This window comes from Tamandua tetradactyla, chromosome 11 (assembly GCF_023851605.1).
Source record: "Tamandua tetradactyla isolate mTamTet1 chromosome 11, mTamTet1.pri, whole genome shotgun sequence".
In the NCBI taxonomy this organism is placed as follows: domain Eukaryota; kingdom Metazoa; phylum Chordata; class Mammalia; order Pilosa; family Myrmecophagidae; genus Tamandua; species Tamandua tetradactyla.
The window spans coordinates 30,506,003-30,531,707 of NC_135337.1; the positions used below are offsets into that span (position 1 = coordinate 30,506,003).

The following is a 25,705-nucleotide window of genomic DNA, read 5'->3' on the forward strand; positions in this document are numbered from 1 at the left end:
TTCAACTATAAAAACCTTTATTATGTCTGCTGTTAGGGATACCAAGATGATGATATGGTTTCTGTCCTCAAGGAGCTCCCACTATAAAAGAAATCAATTTCTCAACAAATAAATTATATTTACGATGGATTCATAAATAGAAATATTTAACACAGGTACAGATAATCAGAGAAAGGGGTACCTCAATGGGGGCATCAGGAAAAACTTTACATTGGAGTTGAAATTTAAGCTGGATCTCTCCATACAATGAGAAATTTGCCTGTAAAATGGAGGGAAAAGAGCATTCTAGAGGGGGGAAGAAGAGTGTGCAAAAGTAGGAAAGTGTGAGATAGCATTATTCAGCTCAGATTTCAGTACAACTGGGAGAGTGCAGAAAATCTTATTAAATGCTACGGTGAAAGATACTTTATGTAATGCTTAGGAGTTTGGACTTTATACTATGATAAACAAGGAACAGGAATCTTGTATTCACATATGTATTTTAGAAAAAAATCTCACCAGTAGCAATGTGAAAGATGAATCAGTAGCAACGTGAAAGACGTACAAAGAGGGACTGAAAGTAAAGCTAGTTAACTAGGAGGCTACCAGAAAGATTCAGATGAGAATTGATAAGGCTATAAAGTGAGATTTGTAACAGCCCAAACTCCAAGGAAGCACGTCAGATATACAGTAAAATAACTCTTGCAGAAACATGAAGTCAGTACTTTTTCTAAGGGTTTTCCTCATATATTAATAGCTGCTGACTTATCAGTACCATTGAGAACACAATCCTTAATTTCAAAATCCTAAATAATGGGGCTACAATGACCAGATCTTGTTTCCTATTTGTATAATGGTTAGCTTGTTACTGGGAAATGACAAAACAAGATCTTTGCTATTACTATAATTTGGCCTGAATTTTTAAGGAAAAGCTTATTCCAAAAGACTCCAAAATTCTGCAACATTTGGATTAGATGAAATTCTAAAAAGCTGATGCCAGATTACACCAAAAGAGAAATCCTATATAATATAAAGTCTATATAATAAATCAACTTTATGAAATAGCTACTCTAACAATATTTCATATTTGGCATAAAACTCTAAACCACTGAGAGAATCATTTAGATAACAGTATGCAGAAAAAGGAAATTAAAAATATTACCAGACATTAACTGTGCTTACTTAGATAAGTAATAGCACACAATTTTGCTATTTTCAGGCAGGCTTACAATTTCTTAAAAGACCTTTAAATAAAGGTATAAAGATTCATCCCAGTGTTTCCAGAGTATTTTGAGGGAAGGTGGGAGTAGAATGATCTAGTGAAAGAAACCTAGTCCTTAGAACTACTTAGATTGAGGTTCTAACTCTTGATGCTTCTGCTTCGTAGATATCATTGCATTTCTTAATTTCTTTGAACCTTAGCTTCTTCATTGATAAAATGCTTATAATAAAGACAGTCCAAATTTTGTAGGAGCTACTATTATATATATGATGAAACTTCATATGTAAACCTAACACTATTAGCTTATAAAATTCCCTATCCATGTAATACATTAAAAATGTTTCTGAAATCAACACCATCGTTGTCTCTTCATATTCAAACCATACTACTACATTCTATTACACAGATACTATAAGTTATTTAATGGCATAAATATGAAGTTAATAGCATCTTTTATAGGCACAATAAAGGGAACAAACTTAGTAGATATTTGCATAACCAAACAATTTCAAATTCACTGTATTTTTCCCCAGGCAGAGTATCCTTACCTGCCATAACAACAAACACAGTTTTCTCTTTTTTTGCTACATATATTCTTTTTATCACTATCCTCTTCCTCCACCTTCAAGCTCCCATTCCCACTAAAAATGTGATCAAGTAAAACTGTCTTCCTCTACTTCCACCACTTCTGTGTCAGTGACAGACATATAAGTGCTATTTATATATATAACATATGCAAAGGTAAGAAATATATATATGATAATATGAAATTGAAAGAAAGGATTCATGGACTATATTATTCTCCATATTGACTACAATACACATAAGATATGGAGCTTCAGAAATAAAATAAAAATTGCATATTTTATACCTGATATTTTTAATGGTATACCTGGTATTACCAGTCTGCCACTCTAGAATTAGTACTCTCTACCTCACAGAGGTGTAAGTAAATGAAATAGCACATTTGAGGACCTAGTAAAAAGAGTTGGCTTCTTTTGTTCATATCACATTTATCATGTTATACATTGTCATTATATGTGCTAATCCACTACACTGCTTTCCTTGTTTTACTTCTCAGTATATGGTTCTGTATACTCAAAAATACATACTTGTTGAAAGAAGTACATAATAAGAGATAGTACACCTGATATGTTTCAAACTGGGTATGTTTAAGATCATCGGGTGAAGAGCAGGGAGCAGGCAGAGGGATTTATAAGTGAACTGGGGCTCTTGAAGATGAAGGGTTTGGCAGATCTGTAGTTAAGAGCTTACTGAAAGACTGACTTTCCTGGAAACACATTTTAATCTTGGGCCTATTTCCTACGGAACACTTTCCTTTTGTCTTTTTCCACTGATACTAGAGGTTCAATTCCATAGTCTTCCCCTAGGATTTTATCCTAAAGGTAAAAACCTAGACGCTTTAAGGCAATGGTTCTCAAAAGAGAACAGTTTTGCTCTCCGGGTACATCTGGCAATGTCTAGAGACATTTTGGGATTGGCACAACTGGGGAAAGAGTGAAGGTGCTACTAGTATTTAGCGTAGCGGCCACAGATACTGTAAATATCCTACAATGTACAGGATAGCCCCCACAACAAGGAATTATCTGGCCAAAATGTCAATAATGCTGAGGATGAGAAACACTGTTCTAAGATTTTATGAAGAGGCTTGATTTCTGATAAAGAGGTAGAAACCGATCATAAGTTAAAAGTCTATCTCCTCTGCTTCCCTACTTTTCTCTTTCATTTACATGTTCTATAGGAAAAGGCACGTCAAAGCATAAATGGTAAGGGTAGATCTTAGGTCTTTATTTTGAGGAAATTAGATAAGGGTTGGGACTACCTTGATGGCAAATGGAATACATGACAGGAGGTTACCTATGTTCATTCTCTTCATCCTGGCCAATCCTACTCAAGATATTCTCAATTTGGAACAAGGTGAAAAAAAGAAGAATGGGATAGGACTTGTGGCTAAACCATTGAGAAGAGGAGGAGGAGGAAAGAAAAAAATCCAAGTGATGCCAAAGAAAACAATTAACTATACTATCTAGATTAGATAATTCTTCCTGATTGCTATTTGAATATATATGAGTTAGGATATGTATAAAATAATTTAGGAAACACCTACATGGGAAAACATATGTGTATTTAAATAAGGTTATAACAAAATACTTTAAATTCAATTAAAATATTAAATCATGGATTTTTCCAAAATTAATTTCCACTCAACATACCATTTATGATTACCTAAACCCTGCAATTCTTCTGAGGAGCAATTATCTAATGAGGTCATAATGTTATTGTATCAGTAAAAAGAGCAAATATTTTGTTTGCTTTTAGTTTCTTCCGGTACGATGTTAAATAACAGCCCTGCTGTAATAAATATATCTCAGTGGCTATAACAGACCTGCTGTAGAAAGTATAACTCAATGGATATAATTTAGGTTTTTGAGAAATTCATTAACATTCTCAGGCCTCTAGACCATTAGCTTCATTTTATGGTACCTTCTTACCAATACTTGCAGTACATACTAAAACCAAATATATGCATATCTCATGACCCAGCAATTCCACTCCTAGGTATATATACAACAAAAATGCATACATACACTCATCAGAAGACATATAAGAATGCTTTCCACAGCACAATTCTCAATAGCCCAAAACTGGAAACTCCTCAACTGCACGATGACAACTGAATGGATAAATAAATTATTGGTATAAAAATGGATATATGTAATACTATACAATGAGAATCAATTACAGATACATGCAACACGTATGGATTTAGCTAATAAAAGGCTAAATAATGACCCCCCAAAGACATCCAGGTCCTAATTCCTAGAAGTTATGAAGTTGCCTTAAATGGCAAAAGGAGGTATGCAGATTTGATTAAGTTAAGGATTTTGAGATGGAGAGATTATCCTGGATTAACCAGGTGGGCCCTAAATGCAGAGGCGGAGGGAGATGTGACTACAGAAAAAAAGGTGCTGTGATGACTGAGGAAGGCTTTGGGCACTGAAGGGGCCACAAACCAAGGAATACAGGACTATCAGAAACAAAAAAAGGCAAGGAAACAGATTCTCCCCTCAGACCCTCCAGAAGGAATCAACCCTTTCAACAAACTTGACTTTGGTCCAGTGAAACTGATATTGAACTTCTGACCTCCAGAACTGTAAGTTTTAAGTTTGCGGTAATTTGTTACTGTGGCAACAGAACACTAAGACACCCACAAACATAATGTTTACATAAAATAAAACTAATCTATGGTTTTACAAGTCAGGACAGCAGTTATTTCTGAGGAGGAAGAAGGTGGTGATTAAACAGGGGCAAGAAGGGAGAGTCTGGGATACTTATAATCCTGTTTCTTGAGCTGAGGGCTGGTGAATTAAACATGTTTAATTTGCAAAACTATCATTTGTATATTCTTTTGTATATATGGTTTATGCAGTTTTAAAAACTGGTGCCTTTTTAACCCCTATCACTTTGATAATCTGCTGAGAAAGAGAGACGTATATTCAAGGGATGAGGAAGATACTAAACCAATAACTTTATTTTTTAAGAACCCTGGAGATTTTCTCTTTTCCAAAAATTCTTAAAATAACAACATCTGACAGAATAGTGACTTTTTTTTTTCTTTTTTACATGGGCAGGCAATGGGAATCGAACCCAGATCTCCAGCATGGCAGGCAAGAACTCTGCCAGTGAGCCACTGTGGCCCACCCAATAGTGACATTTTAATGCTAGAAAATAAGATCAAACTAAACCACTGCTTAATTAGTTTTGTTATAATTGGACCCTACATCTTTAAATTACAAAAATACATGTAAAATCACATTTTCCAAAACAATGGTAAATGAAGGAGAAAGGCAGGTACCACATACCAAATGACAAAGATGCCTTTTGGGCCTAAAATTCTTTAAACTAGTCAAAATGGTAATAGAAATCTCCTGCCATTAATCTGTAAAGATCATTAAATATAAAAACAATTTATAAAACACATCAGAATTTTATTGCTTGGAGAATACAGCATATGAAATCACAAGAATGTCAAAATAAAAAGTCACTAGGCTTTGAACATATAATACATTATCAGATGCAGTAAAATATTAATTAACCTGAACTCTGCATCAGAAAAAAAAAGTGTTGAAAAGTATCTAAGTTATACACTTAAAATAGAAAGTGAAAGGATATTACAGTACAAATTAGAAAAGCCAATACCTGTTAACTTATTATTTCTCTAGACTAGACTACCTTTGGTACTTAAACTTTTTAAAAAACAATTCCATCTTGTCCAATGCACAGATGGATACTATATCCATGAAGTAACTTCAACTTAAATATTTATTTAAAATTAACCTTTTCATTGTAAGGGGGAAGTATATTTAATAAATGTAAGACAGCATTTCACTTTTTTTAAAATTGCAAAAATATGATCATTAAGAAATCTAATACTTGTAAACTTTACTTATTTAGCCCTCCAATTAAAACTGGAATCCTAGCAGCCTTAATCTAATTTTTGGCTTGGTGAAATTTAAAGGATTTGGCAACTGATGTAGGAATTTAGATTATTTTATGCAATCATAAATGGCTTTTCTTTCTGCTCCCAAAATATAAGCAAGATGCCATTTCTTCAACAGAGTGGATTCCTAAGACAATCACCACCATACTTTATCTTAGTGGAACCAAATGAAATCTTCTCCCCTTTAACTAGCAGGTTAAAATGATCTATGTTTCATTTAGGGCTAATCAGTTAAGACACACTTTCTTAAACAAAACAAAACCAATAAATTTTTTTAGTTATCACTCAATTACAATGAGGAGACAATGACACATTTCATAAGGTAGCACTGGAGTTTGAGGTCATCTAGTCAAGAAAATGTAAAGGTAATGCTAAAAACAAACAATACGTAAACTATAACTACAAGTTAAATTTTTTAAAAGTCCCTCTTTTATAGCAAGCATTCTCATTAACTCTCATTTCTTTTCCCCAGCAAAGGTTTGGCTACTCATAAACCTCAGTGAAACCAGCAGAGCTTAAGCAATTGTTACTACAAGTTCCATTTAGATATATGAATAATATGATGGAAGGACTAAGCAAGTAATAACAACAATTACTGTACTGGAGTGAAATAGTAAGAATCATAACAATCCCCAAAATTGGGCAGTCTTGAAATGTAATAGTGTAGCTCAAGAATTATGCCATAATAAAACTGTAGTTTTGCCACTACACAAAATAAAAAAATCAAAACCAAAACCCACCAAATTTATACAACTATGTTTTCCTAGTTTGTGAATGTTTTTTGAGTTTTTTAAACATTTATCTGAGCATGTATATTTATATTATATACTCACTTTAAAAGACAAAAAAATTCAGATACTATAGAACTGAACTCTTCATTTTTCACCACCTGATCCAATGTCTACTGCATCACCTACCCACCAAAATAATTTAAAATTCCCAATTTTTAGTTTAGTTAAAAGGGCAGAGCAAATGCAAATGCAGAGTGAGAGCTTTTGTATAAATTTCACTGTATTTTTATAAACTTGAAGTTTTCTGTAACACTGTTTATTGATCAAATAAAGGACTCACTGCTATCTAAAATTTCATAAACACCATTAAAAATTCAAAATTGATATTATACTGAACCTTAAATTTTCAATAGTTCAAAGAGACAGTTTTTATATGTATAGCACACAATAGATGAAATTTAACAGCAGACATCCCTAGAATACCAATAGCAAGTCCACCAAGATACATACAAAATTACAGATAAGCATTTCTTTCACTGTTTTGTTGTGCAGGGAAAAACATTTATAGAGGAAATAGAAACTCAGCTGGTGAATTTCAGATATCATCATCATCTTCTTCATCCTGAGAAGATCCTGCCTGATTGGATGCACTGGCTGAGGCAGCAGCAAGCTGGGCTTGTTGGGCGGCTTGCTGCATTTGAAGCCATTCCTGCTGGGCCAATTCTGCTTGTTGCTGTCTAGCCTAAGCATCAAAAATAAAATAAAGTAATTTTTAAAACCCCTTAACATACAACAGTTCAGTTAAATGTACATGAAGCCAATTACATTGGTAATTACAATGCTAAAGAGTTAACCATTACCACATCTGGGTATTTTCCAACTATGATATAATTGTTGTTCATCTGGAGAAAACTAACATTATAAGAAAATACAGAGACTGCTTTTCTATCACCCACATAGGTCTAAGAAGTTTCCTAAACTTGGTTCTCTTATAGAAGATCCCTATTTATACCATATAACTAATGACCTTTGGTTCGATTGAAAAAGTTGACAAAATAACATTATTCTTCCTATCTTCGGCTTTTTTTCTTATGTTTCTCTTACTTTCCTTTCATTTGATTCTTCTATCCCTTCAATTATTTTTGTGGCTTAAAAAGTTTTATAGTACATGGGTCACGGTGGCTCAGCAGGCAAGAATACTTACCTGCCATGCCAGAGGACCCAGGTTTGATTCCCGGTGCCTGCCCATGTTAAAAGAAAAAAAAACAAAAAACAAAAAACAATGCAATTGCAAATAAGGTAGCCTTTACCTTACAAACAAAAAAAGGTTTACAATACTGTACCTAAACTCTTGGAGGAACAGTTACCCTGATATTCTTCTTGAGTTTCTATCACGATTCCTCACCCTATTATCTTCCTCTATATCCCTCCTCCCCTGTCTCTATACAAAACACATACATATGTGTATAAATGTGTGAATACACATGTGTACACACAAACACATACACCCTTCCCATATACACACTAGTGAAAAGATATTTAAATAGGACTGAATTTTAGTAAAAGGGGTCATTAAAATCCACTCATTTGATATATTCTCTATAAAAACTAATACAGGATTTTAGAAACCAAGCTGCACATATGTCTTATATGCATTGCTGTAATAGTTAAAGCCCATTCTCAATTTGATTTCTTCCATTAGCAGAAAAACTAGACCTAAGAAGGATAAATGAAACTGTTCTTTAAAAGATCATGATTTCCCATTAGATTTTACCAATATAATACTTTTTTCCTTTCTGTCTTTTATCAAAGTTGTTGCTTAAGTCTGGCTCATACCCTCCTTTATGCCTGGCTAATACATAATCGTCCTTTAAAACAGAAATCAGGAAGTCTTTCTTGACTTTCAGGCCATGTTCTGTGACCTATTTTATATACCCACAATTCTCTGTGCATTCCCATACCTAGCTTTGTTTTATAAATTGTCTGAATAGTCAACAGTATATATATATATATATTCATCAGACTTGAGAAAAGATACTGCTTTCATAATCACTGTTATATTCCCAAAACATAAGTCCTCAGTATTTTCTGAATGAATGTTTTATGGGAAAACAGTGATGCTTGGTATAACCTCTAACATTAATATTTTATTACATTCATTCTTCATTTTTCTTAATATGTCATGAATTTTATTATTCAAAACACTTGTAGAGGAGAGTTCTCTTCAGGTCATTCATTATATTACTTTAAAAACAAGACAAAACATTTAATTGTTACCAATTAAATCCAAATTTCTCAGCCTGGAATTCAAGGCCCTCTAAATTATTGCCCACCCCAGCCTCTCTCTAATCTTTTCTTCTAACATGTAGCTTGCACAAAAAAACAAAACAAAACAAAAAACAAAATCTACAGTATAAAATGATTCCCAAATATACATACTATACTTTCTCATCTTTGCTTAATTGTGCTGGTATTCACTGTATTCAAAATTTCCCAATTTCCCTATACTAAAATTATCTTCAAATTAAAATTAAAATTATGACTTCCTCCATAAAATGTTTTCCTAATTCATCCCTTATCAGTTAGGGTCTAATCAGGAGCTAAAAGTCACACTAGTTAGGTGAACAGAAAGAATTTAATATAAAGGATTGTCAACCAAGTGAAAGTTGTTAACGTGGGAACTGAAAAGACAAGAAGTAAATACTAAGATACCACAGAGGTGGCAACTACAGGAAGCAGCCACCAATCAGGACTGAGGGAAGAGGAAAAGACAGGACTTTTTATAACTTTAAAATCTCCTCCAGAGTCCCTTTACAGAAAGTGGAGTCTAAAAGAGAGTCAGCTAGCAAAGTAGAAATATGGTTTGTAGAGTACTAGCCCCAGGGTCACAAAGCAGAGCACAGAAAAGTAGGTTTCAGCCTGAAAGACAATTGCGTAGTAACTGACACAGTCCTGCACTCCAAAAAAGCTGATGTGATTTCTTTGGGACCTCGTCACATCTTCCAGATGAAATTAGATGGCCTCATATAATAGTTGTCAATGTACTTACATTTTATTTCCCCTATAAGACACTAAATTTCTATACAACAAGAATGATGTATTCCTCATCTTTGCATACTTGCAGCACTGTATATAATACCTTATATTTAGCAGGGACTCATATGTTAATTGAATTTTTACTTAAAACTGGTTGACTTAAGTACGGGAGTGGGGCTAGCAGTGGGGGGGTGGGGGCCGGTGTGGGTGGTAGGAGACAGCAGTAGTAGCGAGGAGAAAGAAGAAAAGAAATATTACTACCCTGAGGGAAGGCTAACCAAGCGACCATAGTATTGGAGACTAATAAAGAAAGTAGTCCATGTTAAATGTTATTTTTTAAAACTCAGGAAGAATATGGTTCAAAGGGAAAAAAAAATCACTGACTTTTATATTAGAATATCTCTGCGGTAAGGGCAGAAGCTGAATTATAAGGAGTGAGGAATAAGTGGCATACATTTTCAAAATATGGTGGCACACATCATCACAGCAAAAGATAGAAGAGTTTTTGTGGTAAAGCGAAAATAGTAGACCCATATGTTGGCTGAAGGCAGAGAGGAAGAAGCGAGTAAAGAAAAGAGTAAAAATGTTAAAAAGAAAAAATATTTAAGAAAACTTTTTATAGAAAACTATTTTTTTTTTGGACTGAGAAATCAGAAACTAAGTGTCATCTCTAATAATAATTTTCATCCATTTTTATAAAGAAATATGGAAAATACTGTTAGTCTTAACATACAGACCTATATACTTTTATGGAAAGAATATCCAGAGTTCAAAGTAAGACTAAAAGTGTCTCACTAAAAACAATTTAAAAATTTGGAAGAAAATTGTAAGGCAAAGTAAATACATGAATTTAATCAACAGTACATACTGTAAGGGGAGTTTCTAACTTTCATTTTGGTGAGGGTTTCTCAGTTATTTTTCCCTGTGGGCCAATGAAAATTGTCCAAAATCGAGAGTGATGATGATTGGACAAATAAGTGAGGATGCTGTGAGACATGGACTTTTTATTTTGGACATTATCCATGGTGGCCAATGGATGGAGGTGGTTGAAGGGCACAATGACTGAAAAAGCAGAAAGGCGAACAGTGGTGTAAATATGATGGAATATGGTGTAGCAACAGAAAGGAATGAAGTTGTGAGACATGCAACAAAGTGAATGAACCCTGAGGACATTATGTTCTGCAAAATATGCCAGAAACAAAAGAACAAATATTGTATGGACTCTTTTAGAAAATACGTTTAAGAAAATTGGGGCTTGATTGTAAGCTCTCATAGCAGTCACATTTATTCCTGAGCTTTAAGTTTACTTCTGGATTCTGAGATGCTGTGCTATATGTGTATAACCTGGTATTTTCCTGGAATTTTGGGTAGCTGTGTGACAACTAAGACTCACAGTTGGAGGTTCTGCGGCTCTGAAAGCCAGCATTGCTACATACAACTGTTAAAGAAACTGAAAAAGAGACCAGGCTTCAATCAGAGATAAGAACAAAGTCAATCTGGTTGGGGCTAAGGTAAATCAGAATACAGGGTAAAGGATGACAGTGTCTGTATTTTTGAACTCCACCTACTGTATAAGGCCAAAGGAAGAGAGTGTTATTTTGTCTAAAACCTAAATTTTCCATAGCATACACTCTAACTCAATCTGTTTGGGTAGCTCATTTAAACAACTCAAATATATGGAGCCCAGAATGGGACTGAGGGCTTGTAATTCTGTATAGCTTAATGTAATACATCCCTTGAGGGGGTAAAGAAAATATATGGGACTATTAAACTTTCTTACTGGGAAACCCCTATACTTTCTCAAGCATTAGGGACTCCCAAGTTAATAGGTCAAGCCCTTGAGCTTGATTTGAGGCTTACTCTTATGAAACATATTTCTGTAGTGGAGAAGGTAAGCCTACCTATAATTATGCCTAAGAGTTACTGCTAGAGAACCTCTTTTGTTGCTCAAATGTGGTTTCTCTCTAAACCCAACTCTGCAAGGAAAATCATCACCCTTCCCCCTACATGGGACATGACATCCAGGGTGTGAGCCTTCCTGGCAACATGGGACATGACTCCTAGGGATGAGCCTGGCACTGGTACTGTGGGATCAACAATGTCTTTCTGACCAAAAGAGGGGAAAGAAATGTAACAAAATAAGGTATGAGTGGCTAAGAGAGTTCAAATCGAGTCAAGAGGCTATTCTGGAGGTTACTCTTTATGCAAGCTTCAGCTAGGTATTACTAATTACCATGTTTTGCCAAACCCCAACCAATATCATTCTTGTTAAACCTAAAGAACACCCAGGGCTCTATCTGAGATCCTACAAAAGTTTAAACACACTAAGTTTACTTTTCGGAAAGCTAACACCTTCAGATGGTTCCAGGACAGATAAGTCTTGAAACCCAGAGGTGCCAGTCTCTCCAAAAAAGATTATCAACTAGTTCCATGCCCCTATCCCAGATTGTCAATACCCCTTTTCAATATGAAAAAAGTTAGATTGGCCTTAAACCAAATATCCCTAAAGATTGGGAGAAAGATCAAAGATGGAGGAGTTATGCCAGAGAAGTTAGGATTTAACAAATGGGTATGACTGCTGAATCATTATATTGATATTTCTTTTTAGTCTCCAGTGTCTTGGAGCAGCTAGAAGGAAAAACCTGAAATTGTGGAATTGTAACCCATACCAAACTTTGAAATCTGTTCGATAACTGCTTGTCAAAATGTACTCTGAAATTTGTTGCTTTTTTAATATATGCTATATTTCATAATAAAAAATGTTAAAGAATACCTACCCTGCAGTCTAATCAACTATAAATAGGTTAACTTTGTGACACAGAAAGACAAAATCAATTATTTTCAAGTATCTTCATAAGTTTTATTGCAAAGGTGCTTGATCCTGTAGTTTATTTAATGGTGTGCAAAATCATGTTCTGGTTATATTTCAAATTTAACTGACTGTTTGGTACTATAACCCCATATCAGCTCACATACTTTTCTCAGTGAACACACAAGCATTTCAGTAACTTTAATATCATTGTTGGTTGACACAGATTTTATTTGTATTCATTTCCAGAAATTAAAAACTTCGGGGATATTTAATCGAATTTCTTCTTCCCCATCACCTCCTCACAATTCATCCCAAACGTTTTTCTTCTAAAATAGGGGTGTGGAAAAAAGAAAATCCTCCTTTGTAGATTTTCATTATGTTTAAGATTCTCATTCACACACACGAAAATGACTCATTTATAATTTACAGTTAATTTTAATTTCAATGTACTAACAGACTTTTCCCCTTTCCATATAGTTGCTGCTAGCAGTCAAAGACAGCCTCAAATGAGGTTGCCCACAGTGTTAGTATTTAAAATAAAGTCTAAAAAATGAAAAGAAATCAAAGTGATATAAAAGATGTTATATTTACTTATTAGTTCCTTTCACATTTAGGATATAAGTCCTTTAGGTTCTAGGGAAGAAGTACCAGGCAGCTGTTGTAGTTTTACTCTGTTGGTCTTCCTTCTAAGAGCAAATAAATACTAGGGATCTTCATCCACAGATAAACCAGAGTAAGACAGAAGGGAGATAAGGAAGATGAATTTTAAAATGACAAGGATAGAGAGGTGAGCACAACATGGAAGGCAGTCAATTATTTGTTTAATTTATCTCTCTGCTCTGGCAAGGATAAAGCAAGCTTTACTTAAAAGCTCTATAATAAATTTAAGGATATGAAATGGGGGCTAGCACATTAGCCTGGTTTTGTAGAAAGGGCACAGGTGTTGCAGTTAGAAGGCATGAGTTTAGGCTCCAACGCTGCCTACCTGTATAGATTTACCTGTTTTATTTAAGTCAATCTTTCCCAGTAGACTAAATTCCATAATGATAGGAACCAAGTCTCTTTTGTTGATTGTTGTAAGCCTAGCACCTAGCACACATGCCTGGTAAATAGTGAGGACTTCAGTAAACATCTGTAGAACAAATGAACGTACGATCTCAAGCAAGTTTCCTAACTCTGAGTCTGTTTCTTACTAAAATAGGCATAATAAACTTGCATTATTTCACAAAACCCCTGCAAGTTATGTCAAGCTATGTCACATATCTAGGAGAATATCTTCCTTCTTTCATCAAATATTTAATTCAACACCCTCTAGAGTGATCCGCAATAGTAGAAAACCATTAATGATTTTTATAAAACAACACTCCTTCTTTGGTACCTTGTATCATACAGATTGTAATATGGATTAACATTGTTTGCATGTGCTCATGCTTGACTCAAAGGGTTTTTCTCGTTCATGTCTAAGTTGTTGTGAGGATTAAATGAGGTAAATTGCCTGGCAACATGCTTAACACATGGTAAGAACTCAATAAACTTCAAATGTATCTAGTGCCTAATAAAACCCAAATTCAAATGCTTTTGACATAAACTGAACCGATTATTCTGGTCCAAGGAGATCAGCTATGGTGAAGATGACCTAAAATGATACTTCCCAGTTCTAAAAGCTACCACAATACCTGGTGGGCAATCTCACCTCTTGTATTCACCCAAATCTGCCTTAAAATTTTGAATGAGAGGCCAGAACTTAGTAGGGAAAAAACAGCTTCACTACTTCCTCCCCTCCGTTTTTTAAAAATAGAAAGATATTAGTATTTTACAGACTAGGCATTAGAAGTGTAGCAAGCAATAAAAGAGAAAAGATTCTCCCTTTTTCTTCTATTAGCCCTTTAAATTTTTATTAGAGTGTTTTACAGGTGTATTAAAGATCTAATTTAACTACAAAGTAGATGTTAACCAGTCTTTCATTGTATGCTACTCATGATAGGACTTGACACAGTATTTTCTCACCAGCCCATCATTTTAAATGTTAAGGATGTTTAGGTATACTTTTCATGCTTTTAATGGTCCATGTGCCTAAAAAAACATCGAACAAATGGTTGCTCTCTACGTTGCTACAATTATTTAATTTTAAATAAACCACAGTTAAGCTGGACAGAGCTATATACCAGACTCTATAATCAAGTGCTGACCAGAGAAAGAGAATCCTCTGGGTAAATATGATGATTTAGGAAATCATTTCAGAAACCAGTATGATTTCTGTTAGCAAACAAGATAGGATTCTGATTAAAATAATTAAAAATGCATTACTTACTTTTGCAAATAATTCCTGCTGCTGTCTCAATAATTCTTCTTCAGGAATGCCGAGGTTTTCCAATCGAGAACTGGCCTTTCTTCTTTTTAATGCTACTGTCTTGCATTCTTGTAAAACTTCTTTCACTTCACTGATATAAGAGCCAAATCCCAAACTTTCTAGTGCTAGGGGGAAAATATAAAAATATGAAAGGGTGTTAAAACATAGCTCCCACAGCCCCCATGGAAAATGAGGGTTTTTTTGTGTGTTCTTATTTTTGAGGTGTGGGGTGTGGGATTGTTGCTTTTTAATTATTTTATCTATTTTATAGTTATACAGCAATTATCTGAGCAGCTAAGATAAAATAGCTTATCAACTTGTATGATACTAAATTGCAAATCAGTTAAAAAAAAAAACTTAGAAACATTTCAAGGCACAGGCCTTCAATTTCTGTTTTCTTTCTAATTTTTAAAAGACCAAAACACTTCCTATGAGAAAAAAAGGTCCAATATAAGAACATGAGGGTGTTTTTTGTTTGTTTTAGCTTTTACTAACCAAAAGTGACATTAAAAAACATATTTTCCTTTTTATTTGTATTTTCTAATTTTCTAGCTTTCTATACTCAAGGTTTCATTACTTGAATAACTTAAAAAAATTCTAAAATAACAACAAAATAAGTTACAATAACCCCTTATTTTTAAAGTTCAGAATCTCTCTTCTCTAGCTCATTGCCTTCTACATGGCAGTAGCAAAAGAGATAGCAATGGAAAGGAATCCTGACTGCAACAAGAACATGTGGTTTTAAGTAAGGAAAACATTTTTTTATATCACTAATGGTAAATCGAAAATCTAAAGTTACTTTCTCAAAGAATATAAAAAAGGCAAATATCTGGAATATATTTATAACATATTTTGTGCCATTTTCTTTGGGAAAGGTAGGCTGGTAACTCATGCTTTACTAAATTTCAAATGAATAGAAAAGAACAAATAAGCTTTTCTTCTGTTCAATGTATCAAGAGGAAGCTACTTTTAGTAAAGACTCTCAAACTGCCACGTTTAGGATACACTGGTGGAAATAAGTAAATAAGCCATGAAATTCAGCCAACAAGTTTCCTTTGAAACTAAAACTTTTTAATAGGAAGCACCTTAGAAACATTTTCAAATGATGTATTAGAAAAATTGGGATGGAAGAAGACGATAAGGGCAGAAGATGCATTAACAAAAAGGTCTTTATTTTTTTCACATTTAGAAAGAAAATTTTACAGAAAAAATAACGCATTCTCTAACTGTCTCCCATAATCCAGAAAGACAAGGCATAAAATTTCCTTTTGGAGGACAGATGTTACATGATTTCACTAATATGAATTAACCAGAATATGTAAACTCATAGTCATAAAATGTAGAATATAGGTTACCAAGAGATAGACTGAATTTAGACAATGGTAAATGGTTGCCTGTTAGGTACAAAATTTTTAATAAGGTTGAAATTAAATGTTTGAAAATGGATAGAGGTGAGGGTGGCTTGTTATTGGGATTATGAGTAATAGTGCTGAATGATAGGTGAACTTGGTTGAAAGGGGTTGTCTTAGAGTCATGCATGTCACCAGAAGGAAAGCTAGAGGTTCAAATATAGGATTTTATAACACAGTGAACCTTGAGGCTGATGTTGTTTAAGATTAATACTACAAGTAAGTTATTTTATGAACTAGTACAAATGTATGACACTTATACACAGAGTTAATAACAGATTGGCATATGGGAAAAAAGTACCCATTACAAGCTACGGACTATAGTTAACAGTAATATATCTTAATACCCTTTCATCAACAGATGATGGTACACATCAACAAGTGTACCACACCAATACCAGGGTCCCTAATAGGAGGAGATAATGGGCATGGGTTGTTTGAGGTTTTCTTTTTTAAATGTCTGTTATTTTTCTTTTTGGAGTAAGGAAAATTGAATGTGATGATGACTGCACAACTAGGTGAGGACGCTGTGAGACACTACTTGTATACTTTGGATAAATTATATATATATGAATATATCAGTAAAATTTGCAGAAGAAAAATTTCCTTTTGGTTCATAGTATTTAAAAATCATATTTTAATTTTCTATAGTTTTCTATATGTTGACTGATGCTCCAAAGGCATATTTTATATTCTGAACCAGTGATGAAATACAGATAGGTGAAAAACTTAGTAAATGAAATTAACTTAGCTCATCAATTCTAGCAGTCTTTCAACAGTTATGATGAATTAGATTATCTCAATAAAGATGCCTTCAATTCTAACTTCAAATCCCTTCAACTCTATTCTTCAGAGAGAAAATGAAACATACCTTTACAAATTCACCTTCCCATGTAAGTTGTAGTTTTTAAGACATTCTGAATGATTTATGTTTTATGTCAATTGTTTAAGCTGTTTTCATCAACCTCCTTTAGAAACAACCTGATGCCAGAAAGTATAGTACTATCACTTGAATTTTAATTAAGTAAATTCAGCACATACCCTCCGCCTCCAAAATCCCCAGTAAGGTATTGTTCTGGGTTCTGTACATCAAATTAACCATAAATTAATAATTTTTGGCCACAAGGAACTTGGTTATAATAGAAAAATAAGTGAAGATTAAGCAGCTTGCAATTTTTACTTGAGTTGTCAGGCTGATTTATTTGTTAAGTGTCAGTGCTAGAAGCCAAAGTCTCTGTTTTATTTTTTTAAGGGTACAAGCAGAGCAGAATAATTAAATATTTGTTGGAGACATAGCAAAAACAAAAACAAACAAACAAAAAAACCCAAGTGAATGGCTATGGCTTCCCATCACAATGTGATTTTCTTAGCCTATACCATAGTCCTCAAGGATCTAGCCCTATCTATTTTTTCAGCTTTATTTCTGTCATTCAGTCTGTGCATCCTTGTACTAAATCAGACTACTCAATGATTTCCAAGAGGTACCACAATGATGCTGATGACAACACATTCAAGGCTCAGATCAAATCCCATCCTCAATTAAGAACGTCTGATCTTCCTAGAACAGAAGTAATCTCCCCCTTTTGAAAACAGACCTAGAAATTGAACCTTGGTTATCACAGTACCTTGGACACATTGCTTCATATCTCTAAACTTTAGTTTTTCCATCTATAAAATGAGAGTAGAACCTATTTTATAATATCTTCCTACATTTAGTGATAGTATAGTGATTAAGCATATAGGACCTCAGCTCAGCCTTATATTAGTTATGTTGCTACCCTAGAGAAGTTCTTTCACCTCCTTAGTTTCAGTTTTTCACCTATAAAACAAGAATAACAGTATCTACATCTCATCAGATCAGGCTGTTGTAAAGAATAGATGTTAATATAAAGAAAGAGCTTAGAATAGAGCCTGGCTCATAGAGGATTCTAAATAAAATATTCACTATTAAATTGCTATTAGTCTTAGGATTGAAATCAAGTAATTAATATAAGGCACTTAACAGTGTCTAGCACGAGATTTACTTAACCAATATGGACTATGTTTTATACATCTTTATTTTTTTCTCTTAAATGTAAAGCAATACCCTAATAAATGTACAGCTATACATTATCACACCTAAATTCAAGGTGAGCAGGTATATTTATAATATGAAATATTAAATTTAAAAAATTAGCAAATCACAAATGAGAGACAACTCACCAAAATGGCATGAAATAATAGATTTAGACATTTAGAAAACTGAACTGAAACTACCTTTAACAATGGAGGGCTTGAGCTAAATATTTAAAAAATATAAAATAAAACTCACCTTTAAACACATTTAAGGTTGGAACACTGCTTTCAAAAAATTTGCAAGTTAGGTCCAAGGTTAATATTCTAATATTATTCAAAGAGCTACTATATTATAAAAACTGTATTCTCAATAAAATGGTTCAGCAAGAGCAGCCATAAAGTTAATTTCAAAGCTGTACTGATTTTTTTTTAAAGCTGTACTATTTTAATTCAAATTTTAAAGACATTTTGGTTAACGGACATCAATAATTGGGTTATATTTCTAAACAACTGGGTTATATTTTACATCATTTGTTACCAAGAAGAAGTAATCATTCCCATTTTACCCAAAGAAGACTTTTAGACAATAAGATAATGGCTCTAAGCAGGGCTACCATCCATGGTTGTTCAGTGCACAACAGTACCATATCTATGGGATGGGGACATTCACTGTAAACATCATGTATCTGTATATTTACTGACAGATAGTAATAAAGGTTTTTAGGAAAAGGGTGCCTTTTCTAACTTGTACAAAGGGACCCGATGGACTTTTGATGGGCATGGCTCTAAAGAATCTCAGAGTAAAAGCCAAATGTGAAAAATAATTTTTTTTAAAAAAGTGTGATAAACAGACATCACTTGTTCCCCAGGTTTGTCATTCTCTGCCACCTATCTTAAAAAATATACCCAGAAAAGGCCATCACATAAAACTACATACACATGCACAGAAGTGTCCATAAAATGAGTAAAATTTCCATAAGGTTAGTAGATTTTATCAGTGTCAATATTCTGATTTTGATGTTACTCTATAGTTATGCAGGATAGTACCATTGGGGAAAACTGTACGAAGGTTTATAGTACCTCTCTTTACCATTTTTTTCAACTTTCTGAGATTCTGTAATTATTTCTCAATAAAAAGTTAAAAAATACTAACAATGAAATTTCAAAATCTATTAGATTCAAAGTTAAAATCATTTTTTAAAATATAAAGAAAAAAACACTTAGGATATATCTCAATTTGAAAGCCACAATAAGACAGCTACTCAAAAAAAAGAGAAAAGTAAAAGCCTCCCATCCCAGCATCAATAATCTTAACACAGGTTTATCTTATTTTACAAAAATGATGTATCCCCAAAAAGTTTAGTTACAACATCAATTTATGTGAATTACATTATAAATCAAATACATAAGGCAAGCTTTCCATTAAAAATATGTGATATACCTTTAAAAATATAAACAAGCATTCCCAATTTCTCCCTTCTGTTTGTTGAGGGGAAAGGGAATGAAGTAGTTCACTTAAAATATATTAAAAGAATGCAGAAAAAACTGGCTTCTTAGATTATTAACCTGGCCAAGGTTTCTGAAGACCCTTAAGAATCTTGTCCTGCACAGTATCATTATTTCTGGAAAAATGATGAGAGAATGATGGCAGAAGAGGAATCAAATGTCATTTATCTCAATATCCTTAGCAGTTTCTAGCACAGTGCCAAATACAGAGTAGTACTCAATAAATAACACTTGGGTGACAGAAACCAAACCAAAAGATATATCAATTTTAAGAAAAATAAGAAAATACTAACTTGAAAAGCATCTTATTAAGTGACAAACTGTGGAATGCAAATTAACATGTCTCTTTGAAGAAAACATCCATATAGATGATTATTTAGGTAATACAACATCTCATTCTCATTATTACGACTTCTCTGCATTCAGAGCTCCTGATTTCAAAACTACCTCACATCCAGTTTCCAAAATAGATTGTGGTTTAGTCTTTAGAGCAAAGCTACTCAAAGCATAGTTCATGGACTTGTGCCATAATTCTTGTAATGGTCTACAGTGAGTTAAGTATGGAAATCCAAAGTAAGCATTTAAGCAATTTGAGGAGTAATCTTACATATATTGAACTTAACAATAAAAAATCTGAACTTTTACTTTGTCTTTTTTTCTATTTTGTTTTTCTAATTATCCATTTTTATTGTATTTCACCAAAGTACCAATGTGAGAGGGACTGGAACAAACAAAAAACAAACTTTCACCATAGAAAGCTTAGAGCTAGTCAGCTAATAAGGAAACTACCATAGAAACCTTTTCAAACTTTCACTACTTTCGGTTACTAATTTTATATGAAAAAAAAAAAGCAGCAAGGGATCAAAAATATGGGAAGAGGGTGGTGTGACAGCGGCTCAGTGGCAGAATTCTTGCCTGCCACACCAGAGATCCGCGTTCAATTCCCAGCGCCTGCCCAAGTAAAAAAAGAGAGAGAAGAAAATAATACCATATGAAATATTCTTATTTGTATTTTAACTTCACAAATGGCCTCGTGATATAAGGTAAATATAACCTCAGCTTTATATTTTAATCTGTACCACTATAAATTATTAAAATTATTTATAACAGCCTATTTAATATAAGCTTCTCAACTTCAAATGATTCTCAATAATGTCAAATTGCACCAGAAATCACTCCATATTATTTATACACAATGGGGAAACCTTAGTTAACTGATGTGCCTAAGGCCAAAGAATTTCCAGTGTAGAACTTGCAGCTCTTGATTCTCAATGCCAATTTTTCCCATAATGCACATGTTAGAACTCATTCAATATGTGGTCACAGAAAACAGTAACAAAATAAAAGGAAAATCTTGTATAGCTCAGAATTACCTCTACTTATATACCTGTGATCTTCAGTACCAAGTGTATGGCTTTAACTCAAAATAAGCAAAACATTTAGAAAAAATTAAAACTAAATCATGATATTTCACAGATTTACTGGTGACAATATTATTTCAACTTTAACTTGCATTTTACGGAACTACCTCAGAATGCTTAACTTGCTGACAAGGTAAAGCAAGAGGCAAATCAACAATGATCAGGGTGCTGAATGCACAACTATGTGACAATATTGTGAGCCACTGTTTGTAAACCATGTATGGAATGTTTGCATGTTAAGGTATTTCATTAAACATATTTTTTTAAAAAATGAGGCAAATGAACAGGTGAAATGTCCTGAAGCAAAGTCCAGTTCATTAAACTCATTATTAAAATCAAGTTTTAACATATGTGGATCATACCACTTTAAGAATTTACATTATTATTCCACTTGATACAGCCTATGTTCCTAAATAATCAAAGCTGACAGAAAAGTGTAAAAAATGTCAGATCTACCATGAATTCCCAAGCTAACATTTCAGAGTCAGTCTGGAAATATAGCTTAAACACCCAAAATGTATTTATCTTAAGCACTTGCTTAGAAATTTTTAACCACTCAAGAAAAAATTATTTTAAATGACTACGAATATGAGATTAATGAGATTATAAATAAATAAAATTAACTCCTCTAATTGAGGAGAATTCCCAGACAAAAATGTAGGTCCTTAGCCACTTAATAGCAATGTCACAAGAAAAAATGGTAAATTGGTAAATCTAAAACAGGTCAATACTTCATTTTTTTAATTAACAAATTAATTTCAGTACAAAAAGGAAAATGCTTTTTCACTGTAATTTTCCAACTCATGCATTAAACTGAATTTAGCATATTTCAAAATTGAACTATTTAGCATACAGTTTGCTACAGCTGCCTTTTTATTCCAATGTGTCAATCAGAAATCTAAATATATCCTAGAATAGAATAAACTCCCTAAGAAAGATTATAATGTGTGTTAGATTTTTGGAATGATCCCCACTTCTGTAGTGTAAACAAATATTTAGGCAGATTCTGCTGAAATCGTTTTCAATTTTCATTAGAAAGGCAATGTTGATAAAGTATCCTTTTTCTTTTTTATGAACTGCAAAAGGAAATTATGGTTGTGTTAGATAAACCTTGTGAAAGACTGTATGGAAGCATCACACATAAAATGTAAAAATATAGATAATTTGGCTTTCATTTTTACTTGCTAGACTATTCAGCACACCAAAACAGTAGGAAAAAACCTAAAACTATTAGCTTTAAGAATCAAATACGAAAAAAAAAAAAAGAATCAAATATGCTTCTTCCTAGGGATTTTTTTCTGTATGGACTTGAATTGCAGGATATATTTCAAATCAACCTTCAATACACCATTAACGATAAAAAATGAATCATTTAATCCTTTTTATCAATATTGATGGTAAAATAATGTAAATGGTGAACATGTGCAGATGTGTACTCTACTTTAGTATAGCAGAAAAGTTGCCTTTTAAAGTTAAGTTATACAAGATGCTAACAATAAGGTAGTATATGGGAATTGTATTTTATGCATGAGTTTTCTATAAACCTACAACTTTTCTAATTAAAAGAAATTAAGTTATAAAAATGAAATGGTAGGTAACTATCTGCCTAACAAAATGATTAAAATTAATCATGGCTTTTTCCCCCCAACTTCAAAAGCAAGCAAGAGATTGTCAGAATTTAAATTAAATTATTACAAAGGGCAAGTTATTACCTTAAATTGAAAACAACTTTGTGCATAGAAGTACGATGTAAACATTACAGAAAGTGCCTGCCAAAACATTACGACATTATGCCTCCTGATGTCCAAAACCATCAAAATATGCTCCCCTAAATTCCTATTACTGGACTAGATGCCTTCCAAGATAAAAGAGAAGAAACCCAAAACTTTCACAAATGCTGTTCAATGAAAGTGTAAGCCTATACATCTAAAAGGGAATGGCAGCAGGAAATGACGGTGAAATGTTTCACGAAAAAAATCTCTTATAACCTTTCAAAACAAGCTTTTCGTTACATTCAAACCTATCTCCAGTGAACAAAGCAAGCTACATAAAAACAAACATATACACAAAAAGAAAAATTAAAAAGCACTCACTTTTCTTACTTTGGTAAGAAGTACTTTGGTAACAATGAATGTAGGACCATCAAACAATTTTTAAAGTTGAAAACATAAGTCCTTCCTTTTTTCAACACCAATAAGCTTTACAATATTGAACATATTCGTGTTAATAATTTTTTAAATTTATGTGTTCAGAATATCAATCTCTCCCTCTACAAGGGTGAAAGATGAGCTCTGTTTTTAACTCATGTTTTAAGTTCCTCTGGCTGAATTTTAACTTTCCAAGGTAAAATTACTGGGTTATTTTCCTACGTTCAACTTTGGGCAGGCAGTTCTTGCTGCTTCAGCTTATCTGGTTGTAAATTCAGACCACTATTAATACTTTATCTTTTGGGGCTTTTAAAATGGCCTAATTGCTTGCAATCTTTACGTGTATTCGCTGGATGAAAAGTACCGCAAGACAACAAGATTTTCATAAGGCACAAGCTGCTTTCATATCCCGGTGGCTTTTTCATTTACCGGTGAAGAGGACTGGAAGGCTTTGACACGAACCGGCCATGCAACTAGCAGACTGCACGCCCCACCCCCACCCTCATTTAAATCAAATCTCACACATGCGACTTACCTTGTATGACATGCTCTGGTGAAATGGTCTTCTTTTCCGATTTGTTGCAAATCTCATTGGCTTCAGAAGATATAAGGTGAATGAATTCAGTGCAGCAGTTCACCACCAGCTCCCGGGCATCGTTGGCCACCCGGACACTGGGAAGAGTCTCTTTGATCATCTTATTGATAGCAGCTCGAGGTATAGTGAGATCATCATCATTGCCAGATGAAGAAGCCATCGTACCTTCCTATTTCTCGCGCCCCGACTTTAAAAACAACTCCCCGGCTCCGGTACACTACTTCACGGAATTTCTCAAAAGGCCGCCCTGGAGAGTAACCCCGAGGGGCGCTTGGAGAACAGGGTTCAAAAAGCAGGAAGGGAAGGAGAGGAGCTGGCTTGAGAGGGTTGGGAACACCAGAGTATGTGAGATTTAGGGCGAGGTTGGGAGGAAAGTCGGGGGGCTGAAGATTCTGCAGGCAGCACTGCCCGGGCCGGGGAAAGGAAAGCTCGGCGTGGTCCGGAAATTTGAACGGCTGGGGAACCACCTCCGTGTCTCCTCGGAGGGGCGAGCGCTGTCGCTTAACCAGCCGGCCGCCAACGGCGCCGGAGTAGAGGCAAGATCCAGGGGCACTGGCCTCGCCGCGGTACAGGGCGGACACCCAGCGGGCTCGGCTCTACAGAGCCTGAGCCCCCGCCGCCGCCAGCAGCCGTTGCTGCCGCCTCTGCCAAACCATCCTTCAGATACCGGCGCCGCTTTCACAACATGTCGGCCGAGGCCGCTGCTGAAATTGAGGCGGCTGCCTCGACAAGAATACGGACAAAGTCAGGAACGGGGGGATCTCAGTGGCGGCCGCCGTGACCGTTTAGCCCGAACGAAGATCTTGGAAGCCCAAGCTGCAGCGACGGCGGCCCCTCTAGACGCCAAGGAAGGCTTGCTGGGAGCCGCTCCCGACACCCTTTGCACCACCGGAAGCCTCTGCCCACACCAGCTTCCCCCTCTCTCCCATACCGACTTCCGGGTGTAGCTGCCGCCCTTCCCCCACCAGCGCCGGCGGGAACCGCCTGTTCTCGCTGCCAGCAGCTTCCGCTTCTTGCGGGCCTTGCACGCGCCCGGGCATCCTGCCCCTTCGTGGGGTCCGCTGCTGGGCAGGCGCGCGCGTATCGCGGTACCGGGGAACCTGCGCACGCGCTTTCTTCGGGGTTGGGCACTGGACAGGAATTGGAGTGGGTGGGCGAGAGGAAACTCAGTCTCTTCGCCTCTGCCTTCTCTCAACCTTCTGCGGCCTCGAAACGCTGCCGCAGCCGTCTTTGGGAACAAAGGAGCTGTAGATTTCGTTAAAAGAACTCTCTACTTTTCTTTAAGGAGACGTGTTTGAGCTTGAAGGGGAAAGGAACGGGGCCTGGGCTCGGTATGAGGAGGTGGGATAGATTGAACATCATGTACCTGCACCGTGCGAGGGAAAGCTTTTGAAAATGTCTGATAGTTGTTAGTCGAATCAAAGCGCTGTATGGTCTTCCACCCACTTTCTCGTTTTATGGGAAAGGAGATATTCAGAGAGGAGGCTTGGCTAGTCACAACTTGAGGCTAAACTGGAAACTAGAAGTCAGACCCACTGTAGTGGAAATGCTTAGCGTACGAGTCATCGTTCCAACATAGCCGTTTTTCATAATGTATTGCACGCTGGCTTCTGGAGGGAAAAAAATGTATGTTAAGAGTATCTTAAGCAACTCTGATATTTGCTTATCTCTACAGGTGTCGAGTTCTTCACAAAAAATGTGTTATTTTTAGAAACCAAATTTATTGTACTGTCATTTGAACGAAGAGACTACATTATAAATAGTGGAATATTGCAATTTCTATAATGTAAATGAGGTACTATTTAAATCAGTTTTGGCGATTTAGTGCATCAAATACGTTGTTTTATATATACTGCGCGGCGGCTGGTTATTTGGAATATTTTTAAAAACGTTTTGTTTCTGTCTGAAAACTCTAGATGT

General features: G+C 34.9%; 1 protein-coding gene across 1 annotated transcript; it reads right to left on the reverse strand.

Moving 5' to 3' along the window:
• DR1 (down-regulator of transcription 1) lies at positions 1–24,759 on the reverse strand. The gene is made up of 3 exons (XM_077120241.1): positions 23,726–24,759; positions 14,614–14,777; positions 1–7,196 (listed from the first exon to the last, which is right to left on the reverse strand). Exons 1-3 carry the CDS (start codon positions 23,943–23,945, stop codon positions 7,050–7,052), a joined length of 531 nt encoding a protein of 176 aa, XP_076976356.1. The 5' UTR covers positions 23,946–24,759; the 3' UTR covers positions 1–7,049.
• Between the last annotated feature and the right edge of the window lie 946 nt (positions 24,760–25,705).